This window comes from Rhinopithecus roxellana, chromosome 8 (genome assembly GCF_007565055.1).
Source record: "Rhinopithecus roxellana isolate Shanxi Qingling chromosome 8, ASM756505v1, whole genome shotgun sequence".
NCBI lineage: Eukaryota > Metazoa > Chordata > Mammalia > Primates > Cercopithecidae > Rhinopithecus > Rhinopithecus roxellana.
The window spans coordinates 66,557,407-66,577,260 of NC_044556.1; the positions used below are offsets into that span (position 1 = coordinate 66,557,407).

A 19,854-nucleotide genomic window follows, 5' to 3' on the forward strand; every position below is an offset into this window, starting at 1 on the left:
ATATACATTTTGTGAAGACCAAATTCTAAATTACTTCAGTATTATAAATAATTATTATTTCTAGTGTTATTTCTGCAAATGTGGCACCTTTTATAAAAACAAAAACTTGATATGCATATATATTTACTTTCCTAATGGGATGAGCAAGTAACTTTATTCAATTTCACCTTGTTAATATGAAAAAAAAGAAACCCAGAAAATACAAGTGTATGTTGTATATGCTTCAGAAAGCAAACTGTTAGAGTTAACAAAACTGTTAAATCTTACTAATGATTCTATCACCAGTAAAATACATTAGCACCAATAATTTTATTAAAGTAGGTCATTCATCTAGAATAAAAAGGGAGAAGAATGTGAATTAAATGCCAAGTCTGCTAACTCGCCTGTACTTGTTAACACCGAATGTGATGCCCTGTAGGCCTTCCTGAGTATCGTTAGGAATAGATTACCTGTCAGGAATATGTATGGCGTATTCAAATAAGCGCTGCGCATATTTTTAAAACTGATATGATATGAATCCATGTAGACCAATTTTAATAGTTCAAAATGAGTCATAATTCTTGTTAACAATACAGTTATTTTTAAAATTTGCAGCAATAGTGGTCCTTTTTTATTTTCCTTATTGAAATTAAATGATATGCCTTAGGTGAGTCATTCATCACTGTTAAAGAACTTGCCTTCCATTGGAGTTCTTGAATTTTTATCCATATATATTCGTATATATTATGCATTTCCTTCCAGTTTAAGAAATGTTTTTCTACATATGAGTTCCTGAGTGTGTTTTTGACTCTTATTTTAAGACTAATTTTTAAATTGCAATTATAGCTTGAAGTAAATGTTTCAATTGATTCAACCCATGCAGTCAGTTATTTAAATTCATAGATATTTGGAGACTATCTAAAGGAAATATTTTGCATCTAAACATTTACTATTCTAATTTTTTTTAATTTCTTTGCCTTGTAATACCCTTTTTTTAGAATAACCTTACTTGTCAGAGATTTAAGTATAGGTGATAAAACATTTTCCTTCATTCGTAAAATGTATATGTGTACTACTTTAAATAGAAGTAATATAAAAAACAGAATTTACTTAGTGTTTAAAGAGGTATGTTCTGAGTCATACAAGATGACAAGCAATGTGATTGCTTTATGAGCCAAGGAGAGCGTAATTTATATTAATTGAAAATGATAAAATAGAGGAGCACACAAAAGGATTAAACTAAGAATTGCCCTGGATAAGTTTTATTTATATTAATTACTTAAATGTCTGGATTCAGAAATAAGTGCATATGCTGTTTTCACAAAAATAGTTATCAGCTTACTTTTTTTTTTCTTTTTTCCCAGCTTCACTAAGGTGTAATTAAATAAAAATTGCATATATTTATGGCAGACAACATGATGTTTTGATATATGTACACATCATAAAATGATTAATTCCAGCTAATTAACATATCCATCACCTCATGTACTCATCATGTTTTTGGGGTGAGAACATTTAAGATCTAATCTCTTAGCAATTTTCAAGTATACAATACATTATTGCTAAGTATAGTCACCAAGCTGTACAATAGAGGCCCAGAACTTATTCATTCTGTCTAGCTGAAATTTTGTACTCAGGTTAACATTTTATTAAACATCTTTAGAGATTTATTATCTTCAGGAAAACAACTAATTTGTCCTATGTAATTCTACTATAATTTTAAATGAACACATTTGTTAAAATAGTTTTTAAGATTTGTTAAAGAGAAAAAGAGCTCCAGCATATGTAACAGAAACAACATTTGCATTAAGGGTTTTCTTTGCATTAATAATTAAACATTTATGAAGTTTATTGCAAACAGCTGTATATTAAAGCTAAATTAAATATTGCCATTGTATTTTGAGAGTATGATTAGCCCTCTATGGCACTACTTGTGAGAAAACACTCAATATTTTGTGTTCGTATTGTCTGCAGTAGCATTGTTTGTGCCTCATCTATCTTGAATGAAATCATTTTTCCATCCTCACCTTTTAAATATATTTTATCTTTAGGGCTTAGGTGTGATCGTTGTAATTTTGGATTTAAATTTCTCCGAAGCTTTAATGATGATGGATGTGAGCCCTGCCAGTGTAACCTCCATGGCTCAGTGAACAAATTCTGCAATCCTCTGTCTGGGCAGTGTGAGTGCAAAAAAGAAGCTAAAGGACTTCAGTGTGACACCTGCAGAGAAAACTTTTATGGGTTAGATGTCACCAATTGTAAGGCCTGTGACTGTGACACAGCCGGATCCCTACCTGGGACTGTCTGTAATGCTAAGACAGGGCAGTGCATCTGTAAGCCCAATGTTGAAGGGAGACAGTGCAATAAATGTTTGCAGGGACATTTCTACCTACGGCAAAATAATTCTTTCCTCTGCCTGCCTTGCAACTGTGATAAGGCTGGGACAATAAATGGCTCTCTGCTGTGTGACAAATCAACAGGACAATGTCCTTGCAAATTAGGGGTAACAGGTCTTCGCTGTAATCAGTGTGAGCCTCACAGGTACAATTTGACCATTGACAATTTTCAAGGCTGCCAGATGTGTGAGTGTGACTCCTTGGGGACATTACCTGGGAGCATTTGTGACCCAATCAGTGGCCAGTGCCTATGTGTGCCTAATCGTCAAGGAAGAAGGTGTAATCAGTGTCAACCAGGTAAGAAAGAAATGTGTTACGTTTTCAGTGCACAATGACATTCCTTTTGTTAACTCATAACAGGTGACTTCTCCCTGTTTCTGGTTTGTGGCTTCTACAAATTTTATTTCCAAAATCATTGTTGTATTTAGATAATTATCCAACACAGATACAACTATTTAACTTGTTCAAAATTATCAGGCTTATTTATGTTACTATTTTGGGAGGATCCTTTAGATAAAACTCAGCCGATCAGATTTATTTCATAATTGAGACTTAATTTCTTCACTTGAAGTAAATCTCCTTTTAAACAGTTTTTAAAAAAATTAGATTAAGAAGAGTCAATTTTATTTTCCAGAGAAAGGAAAATTTGAGTTGAATATCCATACAATGCCAAATATTCAAGTGATGGACTAAATCTCGAATAAAGCTGGCTAAATGTTTTTACTGAAGAGGCTATATGTTCTAGTTTTGTATAGAAATACTTAGAATTGTTTCTATGTGCCATCAAATTAATAAAATAGGCTACTGTTTAATCTTATTGTGTACAAACTTATCTTTCCATCTCTTTCCCAATTGAAAGAGGGATAGACCCCATCTATGGCTCTCCTTGCATTTAAGATTTTAACTAAAATACTATACCTTCTTTACAATAAACTCATCATGATATCATGATAAATATAAGTATTTATCAGTTGTTTAACAGCTGTGCTAATTGTTGTTCTGTCAGCCAATATTAGCTCTGAGTTATATGGGTCTATAAAAATGAGCATGATACAAACTTAAAAGTGTGATTTGCTTGTCAGAGAAGGAGTAGAACAAAAGTTCTGTTTACATAGCAAAGAACTCAGCCTAGGATAACTGGGCCACGCTTTCTTTTCCTTTGGCATTGGTCAGTGTGACAAGTAAGATCAAAGAGACAGGAAGGAATTGATGAAGTGTTCATTCTTTTTGACATGTAAGTATTAGAAAACAATTTGAACTGGTTTAAACGTAAATGGAGACTATATTATAACTAGATATTCCGTAAAAACCTAAGAAGGACCACCGCAGTCAGGACTCAGGAATTAGAATGCTTCCATTGATACATATTCATTCATCTCTCTCTCTCTCTCTCTCTCTGTCTCTCTCTCTGCCTTTTGCAGAAGGGGACTTTTTCTCTCTTTGTCTATATGGGTATATGGCCACCCTATGTCCCCTGAAATTGTTTATAATTCTACCACCAGCTACAACAGAGAGATTTATTAGCTACTTCTTAGTTATAATTTCTAGAGGAAAATTGGAATTGACTCACTTTTGTTTGGTTGGTTACCTCTGAGCCAATTCACTGTGGCCAGGGGTTTCACATACTTATAAAAGGAGCATGGCTTTTAGGGACCTTTTCATCAGGTAGGAGCAAGGTGGTAAGTATCCCAGAAAACAGGAAGATTATGGAGACCTGGTCAGACAGCCTAAATGACAGATACAGCACATTCACTCTTTTTACCTTCGAGTTAATCCTTCCAAATTTGTGATTAACTTTTTGGTATCCTAAGATGATATTTTTTTCTCTTTCACTGTTTATCAATATCTCTAATTTTGGAAACAAGGTAGATACTCTGTCTCCTGCATAGTCAAATAACCATGATTTATACATCCTTCTTTCTACGTAAACCAAAAAAAGCTAATAGATCAAATGTTACATCCTTTTGAGTAATTATCAATTGTTAAAATTTATTGTTCCATTCTAACTTTAATTGTATATACAATACAAGTCACACGTTTTAAACAATTTTTCTGATTTTAGATAAACTCTGAAATCATAGTAACAAACATTTGCTCCCTTTGGTCCTTTCAATGAAAGACCCAGCCCATCATCTCAGTACTTTGTACACCTACCAGATATCTAAATGATGAACTAAAATAGTTAGAAAATCTTTTCTGGTTGTTTTGTATATCATGCAGAAATAGCCATGGATAATTTAATCTACATCATGCATAATACTGTCTCATTTGTGCCCTTCCTAGGATGAAAAAAATACTGACTTCATTACTCTTTCCTGCATCTTTGTGGCTCTTATTGTGGTGATCTCTTTGCTCCCAACTCTAAGACATTTTCTCCCACCCAAATCTATGGCTCTTTCCTATCTACCCTATATAGTATTGGCAGAATAATTCTCCTAAAGCACTTATTTAGTTATGTCATTCTCCTGTAGGGTTACCTAAAATGGGTTTTATTTTGCTTATCATTTGAGTCCAATCTGGGCAAACATTTATGAGTTTGTATCTTCTGGTCACAGTCTAGACACCCAGCTTTGCACCCTGATACTCCTATCTTCTTCAGACACTGCAGCCACTTCACTGGAGCTACACATGTCGCATGCAGAGCCAATTTCAATCTACCTGATGCTTTGGTTCATTCTCCTTTGCCGACATGGAATGCAGTATAATCCTCCTTTTCAATGTTAATTGGCATCCTCTGACTAGTTTTACTATTCAACATAGTGCCTACAATTCTCCATCACTCAGTGAACAATAAAGTTGATATGAAGCATCAGTGTTTTAAGAGGTGGTTTAACTCAAACTTATAGAAAACTTGGAAATAATGCATTTTTGAAAATGTGCTCAAGCTTCTATTGTCTTCATGTTCAATTTATTATATGACCTTGAAGAGAGGTTTATGTTCAAGAAATAATAATACAGATCTCATGTAATTACTCCATAATTATGCTTCTTTCTTCTGAAGACCATATGGACCTATAAATGGAGTCAATGAGTTAAGAGTAGGGAGCATTAAACATGGTGAAAATATTTTTATTTACTGAAAAAATTCAACAGTGTATTGTAAAATATTTAGTATAAAATGTACCAGACTGAGAAAACATATTTGAAGCTCCATTTCTTCAGCTTACTGACTCTCTAAAGGCATTCCCCTGTCCTTCTCAACAGGGGACTTCCATATTTTCTTCCAACTGTCTATTTCTAGCTGGGGGTAAGCAGCTTTATCTTTAAGCTGGTACCTGAGTGGAGCCTGTATCAGTTCTACTCATATCCTATTGGTCAGAACTGCTTTGTATGTCCATATCTCACTGAAAAAGAGGCTGGCAAATAGATGCTCTATCTGAATATCCAGGTGTCTGTTTAAAACTTGGGGCCTCTGTTAATATAAGGAATAAGAAAGAAATTGATCCTTGAAGACAGTCTTGGCTATACTAGGAATGTCCTACACTTGCAAAATTGGCTGGCAGAACATTAGTTTACTTCCAAACAGATGCTTTTAATGACCATGAGTTTTGTACTTTTTGGATAGATCTCATTATTAGCAATTAAAAAAAATCAGCCAAAGTTAATGAAGGCCTCTTGAGTCCTGAGGAAATATATGTACAAAATCTCTTCTTGGTATCTTTAACTGTTTCTTACATGCTTTGCCTTATAGAATCACTGCTATTCTAGTCACTCTTCCTTCCAAGGATATGCTATAATGTATCAGTGGCCTTGCTGAGTTATTGACCCAGGATATTGACCTGGTTATGAAAAGCTAGAATGATCAAGCTATAGATTTGGATTACTATATTTTGTTGAACAGTGCAGTTATTTTCATATAGATAAATATTTCTCTTACTGAGAAATCATTTTCTTCTGGTTACTGTTGAGTTCTTAATTTAGTCAGAGAACATTTTATGTGTAGTAGCAAACAGTACTTTCAGTGAGCTTAAATTTTGATGGGGAAACTGACAGAATAATTTACAGGTAAATATATGATATAAATTTAAATAGTGATTATTTTTGGATCCTTGGCAATACTCAGTTATGTTTCTTTGTTGCTAAGACTTTAAGATACTATGGAGGTTACCAAATAGACTATTTATTTGCACTTTTATATCAGTGTTTAGTTTCCAGAAAGGTAAACTGGGTAGCCATGTTTATGTTGTACAAGTAAAGTCATACTGATACTTCGTTACAATGGAAACAGGAAATGGTTTAAAAGGAGGAATGGTGAAGTGAAAGAAATTATCAACCTGTTTCTTTTTATATTATTATCTAAAATTGGTCATTTTTCTGTTTTTCTCTTTTGCATTTTTTCTCATTTAAGATCATGAGTGCCTGTTTTAAAAAGCAGCCCAACGAGATGACCTTGTTAAAACTCCTGATTATTTCTCAGTGTCTTCAATTAAATAAACCCCTTACTGTGTGCCCACAATGTACAATTAATTATATTATTATTGTAGTTATGCAAGTTGAATAAGATAACACTTGCCCTCAAGATACTGAAACTCTAACAAGGGAAATAAGACAATTGCACACTTAAATAAAATACAGTAACGCTTTAAATATGATCATTGTTTTTCAGTATTTGTGTTGATGCATTTTCTATATCTTCCTCTAAAGAAAGAAGACAATTTGCAATAAACCTTTGGAAAGGAGTTTTGTTACATCTGCACTTAGGCAAATAGTGACTAATAAATTATTCTCCTAATGGCCACACATGGTGACTCATGCCTGTAATCCCAGCACTTTGAGAGGCCAAGGTGGGTGGACCACCTGAGGTCAGGAGTTTGAGACCAGTCTGACCAACATGGTGAAACTCCATCTCTACTTAAAATACAAAATTAGCTGGGTGTGGTGGCACATGCCTGCAATCCTAGCTACTTGGGAGGCTGAGGCAGGAGAATCACTTGAACCCGGGAGGCAGAGGTTGCAGTGAGCTGATATCACACCATTGCACTCCTGCCTGGGCAATAAAAGCCAAACTCTGTCTCAAAAAAAAAAAAAAAAAAAAAAAAAAAGGTAAATGGGTACCAGATAAAGCTCTCCAAGAAAAGAGCCAGGAAAAGAGAAAGGAGACCAGGAGGGGGTTGCATGAAGAAGACTTAGTATTATTATCCAGTATTGTCATTTTTAAATTTAATTTGAATTTTAATCAAAATTTATATTTGCAAAATTTTAAAAAACAAGTAAAATGTAAAGAGCCTGGCCTTATCATTTTCCCAGGAATCTCCATGCTCAGAGAAAATACCTTCAACTTCTTTAGATGTTTCTTCTGGGCTTTCATGTCTGTATTTCTGGGATATATATATATATAATCTTGATTTTTAAAATGTAGACATTATTTGTTTTCTTCCCCCTATAGAAGATAAGTTGTTTAACTCCTTTTTCCTCCTGCTTAACAATCCCTTTGTTTGGTTAAATCAACATTCAGATATTTCGTTACTATGACTATATAAATTTACTGTACATTTATGCCATATAATATGCTTTGACTCTATTTTCTTTCTTCAAAAAATTTGCCTTTGCTTAGTTTTTCAGGACTCTCTTAGGCATTTCTAGGAAACGAAACTCTCCAAGGGAACTCTGTTCAAGAAATCTATTAACGTTTTGTTTTTTCCCACTAGATATGTGAGTGGGAAGTTTAGGCTGGTTGATCTTTAGTTCTGTTGCACAGCTATATCCAAGGGCTAACATTTGCTGCTGTACTAGCAATTTCCTTTCCCTGTCTCCCATGTTGGATCCTTCATTTCCTGAATCCTACACGTTCTCTCTTCTTGGTTTATTTATTTGTGTGTTTGATAGAGCACATGTGCCAGTAGCTTCTGAAAAAGAATACAAGGAGGGAAGTAATTTGAGGAGAAAATTTGAATGTCTGAAGTGTCTTTATTGTCTTCAAGTATCTAAACATAAAGAACGATTTGAAATTTTACTGCTATATGAAAACACTTTCATTCAGAAAATATTCAAAAATTTTAAATGTTTGCACCATTAGTTGTTAGCAATGTCAATCAGATTCTTGCTTATTTTCCACTTTTTTTTTTTTTTAAACCATCTGGAAGTTTTTACTATCTCTATATCCCTGGGCACTCAGTGAATCCTTTTGCCTATCGAAGATGGCTCTTATGTTCTGAGAAAATCTGCAAAACACATTCATAGCAACATCTAGACTCATGTTTGACCAAACAACTGGGCACCAAGCCTAGCCAAGTTGATGCATAAAATCAACAATCACAAGCAACCCTTCACATAATGCCTGTTTACGTACTTGTTGAGTCCAGACCTTCTTTGGTTTAACTTCTAAAGGAAACGCTTACTGCGTCCTCCTAAAATGTAAGAAGGACGACTTCCTGGTTGGGGAAGGTATTAGCACACCTTATATCTGATTCCGGAAATCTCTGGAGTTTTCAATTCGAAATCTTTCTTTCTAGAGTTACACAACCTGAATCAATTAGCTTATTGTTGGGTTCTCCACAGCAAGAGCTTAGCTTTTTCTTCTAGATTATCTTTGATTGTCATTTTCTCTTTCTCTCTCTCTCTCTCTCTTTTTTTTTTTTTATTTTATCTCTGGGGATTTCAGGAGGGAAAAATTATTCAATCTACTGTGTTTTACTGGCAATGTTCCCCTAGTGTTTTTGGGCTTGTAACCTTTTCAGACCAAATCTTTGCAGCCATTCTTGAGCCCTCTCTTTTCCCCACAACCTTCGTCTCATCTAACAAAACCAATTCTGCTGATTTTATCCTCAAATATATCCAGAATTTGACCACTTCTAGCCACTCTTACTTACACCAGCCAGGTCCAAGCCACCTTCCTTTGTTCCTGGACTATTTAAGTAGCCTCCTACTCCCCTTTGTCTTTCTTCCATCACTTCTCAACAGACAGCCAAAGTGATACTGTTCAAACTTGAGTCACATACCATCACTCCACCTTCCATTTGCTTTTCACCATAGCTAATAAGAAACAAAGTTTATATTATTTAATAATCCCCGTGGTCTGTAATGTCCATGATCTCCCTGACCTCATTTCCAGAAGTCTTCAGATCATTTCTTCCTCTCCAGCCAACAAGTCTCATTGCTGTCCTTCACAATTGTTCAGTGCTCTATCTCAGGCAGGGATAAGAGTACCTCCATAGCAGTGCTGCCTATATATTTTCTGAATTAATGAATAATTTTATTTCAAAAATGCCTCAGTGGCATTCTCCTGTTTTTAGGTGTGAACCTAGCAAAGGTCTGTGGTGTTTCTTTCACAACACTTAGGAAAAGTGTTGTGTTCAACCTTACAAAAGAGGAAAAATAATAGTGACCTAAGTATCTTATATATTTTTTAACAAAACAAGATACAGTATACACGTATGCATAGCCCATGAAAGGAGCAATGTGTGCTTTGGGATGGATTTTCCTTTTTTCTTGGTTTTGCTTCAGAAATTCCACTTTAATTGTTTTTTCCCCTGGTTTTATGGTCTCTTACAGTAAAACTTGCATTGAAAAGAGAAACACTTATCCTGAAGTATCTTTATCATAAACAGATGTTTTGCAGTAGCCAGCCCTGCAATGTGCACAGTAAAATGTGCTGCTACAATCTTAAGCTTTCATTTACTAATTTAAACATGTCTGAGAGACCTAGATCATATACGACAAGGGCAGACAGCACACTGGTGTGTGTAAGTAGTAGGGCATGGAGGGAGAAGGATGGGGTAGGAAGGGATGAGTAGCAAGCTTAAGGACTTCTGCCTCCCTTTCATCTGTGATTGCAAATACTGCTGACCCATACTAGATGACTACACATAGATTCTTGTCCCACTTTCTTAAAAAACATTATTAAGGAAGGTGCATGTAATGAAACCTCATGTATTATTAACCTAACCTTACTACGAATGTACAAGGAATAGGTTTAATTCAACTAAAATTTATAGGCAATTTGTTAAAGCAGCAGTGCACATTAGAAGGTACATTAGAGCCACATTGGTTTTAATATGCCATTCAATAACTTGAACAGAGGTTAAAAATGCTGCTTAACCTCCATTAAGTATTTTAAAAATGCTTTAATTTAAAATTATTTGGAGTGTGTGTACATATATGAATGTACACATATCCACAGTAATAAATATAACACTAAATATCTGTTCCCAGTTTCCTATTTCAGTGCTGGATGACCTTATAATGTTCAGCAGTAGGCACTTAATCAGAGGCCAGGCTGAGGAAGGCAGGGAAGGATGTCAAGGCATCCCAAGCCAGTGACCCACCCTTGTCCTTGAGAACTAGAAGCAGAGAGTGCTTATTGAAGACTCTGCAGCTTTGGAATAAAATAAAGGCTAATTTATAATGAAAACAGCTTCCTATGACATGTTTTGTACTAATAGGACAATGCCTCATGCTTCCCCCTAGTATTTACTTTTGGTTTTCTTTTACAATTCATAAAACAAAGTATCTTGTTTCATTAAGTAGCACATCATATTTATTAAGTGATGAGCTCATAAACTAGAATTGCGTACAAGACCCTGCCAATGGAATTGGAATCAGATGCTGATGTTCCATTAAAAATCAATGCATCAAAGTTGATATCCAATTATGCCACATTTCCTAGTGTTTGGTGAGACAACTTTCTAGGTTAACATGTTTTTCACAGAGAGACCTGAGTCTCAAAGTAAGAACCTCTTCCTTGATAAATCATCAGGAAGGAATCTTATCACAGGAAATATAGACCACAATCTTAGGTATATCTGGAAAAAAAAAAAAAAAGTAAAAGACGCTGATAAGAAAAATATCTCTGTCATAGAAGACTTGCTAATTAACAATTACAAAGATGATAATAGATGATGTTTACTGAGAGTCCGCTGTGTGCCAGGCTCTGTAATAGGGCTTTGCCTGAAAAGTTCCATTTAACGTGCACAGTATTTCTATGATGGAGGTGCTGGGATTATTCTCGTTTTAATCTAATTGGGGAAATGAGATCTAATTAAGTAGAAGAGCCATTTATAAGTACAGGTCCATCTGACTCCAGAGTGTATACTCTGAAAGAGTGGAGCTTTTTCTAAATAACTAACTCAATATTTGTCTTAAACATTCACACAATAAATATTTGAGGGTGAGTTAGATCAATACTGTTTCTTTCCCCCACCTTCAAGCATATCTCAACTCATGATTCTGGCTTACTGCTTCACATCCTGGGATACTTCATTTGTTGTTCAAAATCCAAGTAGTAGGCATAAAATGACAATTAACAGAGTTCTGGGAAACTACAATGTTCAAATAATGATGAGGTAAATTAAAGGGGTCTAGAAATGGAATTATCTCTGAGAACTTCATTGGAGAAATTTTGGAGATGGTTGGAATGGCATAGGAGACAGGCTTTAAAACATACATTTGATAAACACTGAATGGGAACAGAGAGTAAAAGTTTTGCTGTGGATTTTGAATATGCATACACACATATATTAATTATAATCTCCAAGATGTAATCGGAGTTGTCATTATTTGGGTTATTTGTTGTTACTGGATTTGATTCTTAGAGAATATGTTACTGAGGGCCTTTCATGGGTATTCACATAAATAGAAAAATTGGATTATTTATGAAACAGAAAATTCCAATAATGTTTTTTCTTACATGAGCATATTATTATGTACTTTGCTTTAAGAACTAAGATATAGTTTTAGTGTAACATTTTCTTTCTATAGCTCTGTTCCATCTGTTGCTGTGACAAGCACTATATTTTAAATTTATTGTGTCTGATTCATATACACTCCTCTCTAGACTCCCTGATCGGACAGGCCACTCTGACCAACCACTCTCATGACTCACAGATTTATGTTTACCATTTTCCTTTTCAGTGTTAAAGGGATCATCTCATATTTTAGAGGGTAGCAGATATTTATCCATCCATCCACCCATTCATCCATTCAACTATCTATCCATTTCATTCATATATCTGTTTTTCAATAAACATCTGTTGAGTAAATTACCAGGGACGATGCTGGTGTTAAGATATACAATCACAAATATACTAAGACATTGTAATTTAGTAAGGGAAACTGACTCACATGTAAATGTATCACAATGTGATAAGAGCAATATTAGAAATATATGATATGGAGAAGTACTAAAGTGAAGGAAATGATTAATTCTTGAAGGAAGCGGGGTGTTGGAAACCTAGAGAAAATGATTTCTGATCTGAATTTTAAGAAGAAATAGGAATCAGCAAGCTGCTCAAGGAGGGAGCAGCAGCCCAGAAAAAAGGAATAACAGCAGAATATTTTAAGCTTATCTAATTTAACTGAAAAACACTTAAAAATTGTTTTAAATAAGAGAAATTATACCTCAGGATGAATAATATTAATATTTAGGTATTCACTTGATCAAGTAAGTCTAGAAGTAATTTTAGCAAGATTTTATCTAAAACTCCCAAATGGAGGAAAATTATTATTGTTTTAATTTGAGAACTACCATCATCAACTATACTGAAATATAGTTTACAAACAATACAACAGTATTGAAAATATTGATTCATAAAGCCATTACCAAGATAGTCTTTTGTTGCATGGGTATAGGTGAGCCACACATCCCTCCCTGGGCTCTTGTGTAACTATTATGTCCATTTTCTTGCTTAAGGGGAGGGTAGTTTCTTCTAAATGTCTTACAATTAGTGCTTAGCCCCAGCATTGCCCTCCTTTCTTGAATAAGGCCTAGAGGTTACACTTCTTTTCTTTCTCCCTTTCAAGACCTTGGCAAAGCCTGGTTGTTCATGGTCCTCAGGAGGGACATTGCTGGGAAATGGGCTCTTCTTTTATGCCCAGGACAAATACTGTGCTGTGCAAATAGCCACTACAGGAGATAATACCAGCTGCCTTGCTAATAACTTTGAACTCTATAGATTCTTCTCCTAGGTAAAGCAACACTATTTTATGATATGGGTGACTCTTTGCTTTAGCTGGATGATACATTTTTCCACTTGAGATTTGTCGTGTTTAAAACCAGGGATCAGCTAAATAATATGGGAAAGTAATAAACTAGCGAGCTGATTTGGACCATGTATGTGTGAACGCTCAGCACTACATAATGCAAAGCAATGATGTTGTCCTAATGACCATGCTTAAGAATGTGGTACAAAATCATTCATGAAATGAAATCTCAATAAGATCAGTTATAATGCTACAGATACAAAGATTTGGAACATGAAGTAGAGCTAACGAAGGGGTGTCAGAAATGCATTACGTTAAAATAAATTAAGGTCAGTTATAATTCAGGAGTTGAAGTTTAAGCAGAAGGAAAGGGAAAAGATTGTTTTCTATAGTTGGAAGTCATAAAAGGGAGGTAATGGTCTAGAATTAGGCACATTCAGGTAAGGCAAGAGGTGATCTTTAAACAGGAAGTTACCTGAGTCATCCTAATTAGAACTGCTTAAAAATAGGACAACTAAAATACTGGTGGGATTAACCTTTATAATCATGCTCCGGAGAGGAGGAGGGGAATTAACCCCAAGGCAAATTCCCAGGCAGTCTTTTCCTGGAAGCCCTACCTTCATTTGCAGTCTCCCTAGGTGCTTTAACATCTTTTTAGTTCTTCTCTGCTTATATTTCTGATTTTTCTGTGTCATTCTTTACTCCGCAAAATTTGGACTACCTAACTTCTGCACAAATGCCATCCCCTACTGTACTTAGAGGTTTATCTAATACATCATTTCTTCTAAAAATCGTCCTTAATTGTTCCAAATTCTCTGTGGCTTGGAGCTATTGCAATAAGTCTAAATTAATTCTACTTGTAAGTATCTGTGCTAATGGGTAATTTATCCAAATTGGAGGGCTGTTAGCACATTCATGATGCCATCATCATGGATTTAAGGGCCTAGATACCTTCACAGGAACAAAAATACAAAGAATCACAACCACAGTGGCCTTGAATTTAAATGGAAGCCTTCTGAATTTGACTTTGACCATGTGATGAATCAGGTATAAGAATGTATACTAATTGTCATGGCCATCCTCTATTTCTTCAAATGTATATATAAGGGAAATTGCTGTCAGGTGATACAAATAAACAAATAGCGTAATCTGGCTGTAAATTATGATAATATGATAGTATTAGTTGATTTCCTCCAGCTGAATGGCACAGATTTTGAGCTCTTTCCTTTTCCTCTCATGGAGCACAATTCTGTTTTGCTGCCCTTGAAACTTTGTAAGATGCAATGTACAAGATCTAGGGGAAGGAAAAAAACCCAATTGTTGGTAGCTATAAGAAAATGGCTTGTTTTCAACTAGAGCCTGAAATGAGTTTTAGAGTATCCTAATTACTTTTTGCTGTTCCCTATAGAATAGATAACAGAATGGATTCACTTTGTGCTCCTGCTCTCCTTCTTTCAATATCATTGCTATTTTATGAACTTTGAATTAGTGTCATGACAATTGTACAATTCATTTTTATTTGCTGTAACTGTATTCATTCGAATCCTTCTGTGATCCCTCTATCCCATTGTTTCAGTAAAATTCTTTGCAGCATTTTGCACATGCTTGTGTGTGTACCCATGTGTCTGTGCATGTGTCATGTGCATACATGCACACACATATCACATAACCCTGAGAACCATTTCTCCCTCAAATGCCTGCTCCATAATTCAACCACCTGATAGCTTTTGATTTTTATAACAGTTAACTTCCATCTCCTGGGTCCGAAGAGATTTTAAGTAACTTGAATAGACTTTTGAATCATATTTGTATTTCTTTCCTTTTCTTACAAGAAAAAAAAAAAATATGGGTTTTAGAGTTAAGCTAAAATCTCTCAATTCTGCAGGCTTTTTTTTTTTTTAAATAATTGAACTCATTTTTATTTGTTCATAGAATGTGTATGGAGTGCCTACTATGTGCCAAGCAGTGTACTGGCTGCTAGGGAGACAATGATGAATGAAACAGATGGGTTTTCTGCCCTTATGGAAGTTAGATTTTGATGGAAATGAGATTGATTATAATTTTTGTAAACAGGAAACAAACAGGATGCTATGAATTTGTAACAGGCATACCTAGCCTGGCCTAGGGAAAGTTGCCTGAGGAAGTCACGAGACCTGACATATATGAGTGAGCTAAGCAAACGAGATATGTCAAAATCATCCCAGCAGACAGAACAGCCCATGAAAAGGCCTTTAGGTCTCAAGAAGAGGAACATATATGGCTGCAAAGGACTAAGCTGGGAATGGGCCATGAGCAGAAGCTAGAGACGTAACTGGGACCTGACTGTAGGATTGGAAATTGGATGAGAGATTTGGATTTATTTCCTGAAGGGAATAGGAAGTCATCAAGTAGTTTCAAACAGAGAAGTGAAATGTCCAAACTGCACTTTGGAAAAAGACTGCTACGAAGAATAGATTGGAACAGGACGAGAGGGATGCAATTAGAAGAGATGGCCTCTGGGACTTGGTGGCCTGGGTGTAAACCTGAGTTTTGCTATCCATTAACTCTACCATTTTAGGAAAGTGTGTTAACCTTCTCAATCTTCTGTTTTTTAATTGACAAAATAGATGTAATAATAATTCCTGCGTTATTTGCATTTCTATGACAACTAAATGAGATACTCAACATAATGCCCCTACGGTAACATCTAGTTTGAAGTATTAGTTATAAAAAAAGTGGTTGGTGACTTTATCTGGGAGATGGTAGTGGGGATGAAGAGTGGAAGGTTTAAAATTGTTAGGAGGCAACATCCACAGGACTTGATAATTAGCAAAATGTAAAGGGTCAGAGAAGAGGAGGATGCAAACTTTTGTTTTAGTGAAATACAGAATTAGTTTAATTTGAATTTCAGATAACTTTTTTTAGTCTAAGCAAATGCTGCATGGGATGCACCTTTACTAAAAAAATTCATTGTTTGTTAGAAATTCAAATGCAACTGGTTTTCTATATTTTATAAGTCTGCCCTACCAAAGATACCTCAGTGTTCTAGCCAAAGCAACTCTATGACTGGTAATATCTGTTGGAATGGAGCTGATTAGAGGAGGTCAAGTTTCTTGTGGAAATATTAAGCAGTAGATTTTAAATACATTGAATTGTAGATGCCTGGGAGACACCCAAGTACAATGTAGATAATTTACTCAGCTTTTCTTTGGTTGTAATTGACACACTTAAGAACAGATATAACCACATTTGTATTGGGAATGAGATAGTGCCATGGTAGAGTATTCTGTTTTTCTGTGTAATTAATTATTATGCTTTAAATAAAAGAGTGGATAAAAAGTATATATAAAACTTTTAATGTCTTTATTTCTAGGTTTTTATATTTCTCCAGGCAGTGCCAGTGGCTGCCTGCCATGCTCATGCCATACAGCTGGCTCAGTTCATCACATCTGTAATAGCCTGACTGGTCAGTGTGTTTGCCAAGATGCTTCCATTGCTGGGCAACGTTGTGACCAATGCAAAGACCGTTACTTTGGATTTGATCCTCAGACTGGAAGGTACATCTTTATAAGCTTTAATAATTAAACTCTTTCTTTACCAACAGTTGACTTTTTTTGGCAGTTGCAAAGCAATAACTTCTGTAAAAAGTATTTTTTTGGCCAGGTGTGGTGGCTCATGCCTGTAATCCCAGCACTTTGGGAGGCCAAGGCAGGTGGATCACGAGGTCAAGAAGTCCACACCATCCTGGCCAACACGGTGAAACCTCATATATATATATATATATATATATATATATATATATATATATATATATATGTATGTATGTGGGATATATGTATATGCCTTGTTCTTCATTGCCCTTGAATTTATTGCATATCAGTTCATTGCATTTATTTACATTTTCCTTGTCTTTCTAATTTAGCTTTAAAGACTGGCAGATAAGAAAAATAGCTTTGTATTCTGCGACATGATTTTTTTCAGTGTGTAAAGTATATTATGAAAGTAAATCACTTTTGAAAGTTACACTGTCTTTAATATTCTACTTCTTATTCTCTGGGTATCTGTGGCCATTTGTCTTTACTCATTTGTGTTTGTTGCTGTATTTTTGAAGATGTGCTATAATGCCAGTTCTCTGTGTGTGTGTGTGTGTGTGTGTGTGTGTGTGTGAGAGAGAGAGAGAGAGAGAGAGAGAGAGAGAGAGAGAGAGAGAGAGAGAGAGAGAGATTATGAGCTTGTCTAAAGAGTCTGGACTAAATCTATGACTTCTTTGAAGCTCCTATCCCTGAGACGCTAGTAGTGTGTGCAGAACTCAGAAAGCATGTGATAAAACCAGTCAAATCTGTTTCTCAATATGTGTGTATTTATAAATATAATGGCTAATTATTTCAGGGTTTGTGATTATCTGGGCTCTTTTAAACTCATTGCCCCCCTGCTGCCTGCCTTTTGGCTGCTCCACTCCTCATTAACACCTCCATTAGAGGGTGGACAGGTGACAGGGTAATTACTGAAAAGGAACTTAAACTAGTTCATTTTGACTTTCTTTTAAAATTTGATGTGATCTTTAAAAACCAGAAAAATCATTTAAAATTTTTATTAAAATAAATTTTGTTTTCATGCCATGCAGACATACAGACATACATATATTTTAATCTGTGACACTCTACTTGTTATCTTGATAGTCTGAGAGCATCGTGACTCTTTTCTACTAATGTTATTATAAATAACTTAAATGAGTATAGAAAGCACATGGCACAGTAAATCTTAAAAGCACTGTTAGGATTTTGATAGTAAAATAGGAGCCAATCACTGCACATACTAGCTCCTATGTGTGACTTTTTTGAAAGAATATTCTACAGATTCCCCAGTTGGAACTCTTGGGCTGATTTGTTTCACTCCTGGCCACCGCTGTCTTTTTCATAGTTCTGACCACATTTACCAGGAGAAAAATATCCTTCCCAATCCACTGTCCTCCTTGCAACATTCATGCCCATCAGTGCCATTTTGTGACATTCAATTACCCATCTTTGTTCTACTCATCCCCCTTGTTAGTCTTCCCAAGGTTATAAGCAAAACCCCTGTCCAGTGACCTAGGGATGTCTGATTGTCTCAGCTTTTTCACTTAACTTTTTTTCTTTAAGTGAGATCTGATTTCCTTTATTACATTGCTTCCTCTACCCTTCAATGTTCTTAAATTCAAGGCTGAGACTTTTACCTCATTCTGTTCCTCTCCCATTATCTATCTCACTCTTACTCCCCACCTTACTTTATTCCAGTAACAAGAATTGCTTAGAAAGTACTGTTCCATCTCCTGTCACTCTCTAGTAGGCCTGACTAGCACTGGAGTTAGAGTCCCTGGGTTAGAAGGTGGATTGAAATGTTTGCATAAATTGATAAGGAATAGGAAGGATCAAAGAAGTGGGTTTAAGCTACATTTTTAGAAGATACTGAGGTTACAATAAAGAAAGCAGAATTCAGTCTGGGTACTGTGGCTAACTCCTATAATCCCAGGAATTTGGGAGGCCAAGGTGACCAGATCCCTTGAGTCCAGGAGTTCAAGACCAGCCTGGGCAACATGGCAAAACCCCATCTCTATAAAAAAATAAAAAGTTAGCCAGGTGCAGTGGCTCTTGCCTGTAGTCCCAGCTACTTGGGAGGCTGAGGTGGGAGGATTGCTTGAGATTGGAAGGTCGAGGCTGCAGTGAGTCAAGATTGTGCCACTGTACTCCAGCCCAGGCAACAGAGCGAGACCCTGTCTCAGAAAAGAGAAAGAGAGAGAGAGAGAGAGAGAGAGAGAGAGAGAGAGAGAGAGAGAGAGAGAGACAGAAAGCAGACTTCAGATACACAAAAAGACTGAGGGCAGGTTAGAGTCTAGAAAATAGAGCTGAAGTGTGAGAAGCTGAGTAGATTTCTAAAAATATGAAAGATTCAGAGTAAGTTTGGGATTTTTCTTTTCTTTTCTTTTTTTTGACAGAGTCTCACTCTGTTGCCTAGGCTGGAGTGCAGTGGCACGATCTCGACTCACTGCAACCTCTGCTTCCCAAGTTCAAGGGATTCTCCTGCTTCAGCCTCCTGAGTAGCTGGGATTACAGGTGCATGCCACCATGCCTGGCTAAATTTTTTTTGTATTTTTAGTAGAGACGGGATTTCACCATGTTGGTCAGGCTGGTCTTGGACTCCTGAAATCCTGATCTGCCCACCTTAGCCTCCCAAAGTGCTGGGATTACAGGCTTGAGCCACCGCGCCAGGCCAAGCCAAGAGTGTGTTTTAAACAAAAAGATCCACAAGTTTTATATAAATGAGATTGGATATCTTTACATATTAGTTGACTCCTGTTATATTGATGGGGGTAGTGAGAATTACCTTTTTAAAATTACAAATTGTCCTTGGAAATGGTAGCACTTTTCTTCCATCCCTGTATTAGTCCGTTTTCATGCTGCTGATTAAGACATACATGAGACTGGACAATTTACAAAATGAAGTTTATTGGACTTACAATTCCACATGTCTGGGAAGACCTCACAATTGTGGTGGAAGGTGAAAGACATGTCTCACATGGTGGCAGAGAGAAGAAAGCTTGTGCGGG

General features: G+C 35.8%; 1 protein-coding gene across 1 annotated transcript in view; it reads left to right on the plus strand.

Moving 5' to 3' along the window:
- USH2A (usherin) overlaps nt 1-19,854 on the plus strand; it is an 825,608-nt gene that overhangs the window by 177,271 nt on the left and 628,483 nt on the right. Inside the window, exons 12-13 of the mRNA XM_030936493.1 lie at nt 2,031-2,672; nt 16,645-16,828. Coding sequence (XP_030792353.1) covers nt 2,031-2,672; nt 16,645-16,828 — 826 coding nt within the window. The remainder of the gene's footprint in view (nt 1-2,030; nt 2,673-16,644; nt 16,829-19,854) is intronic.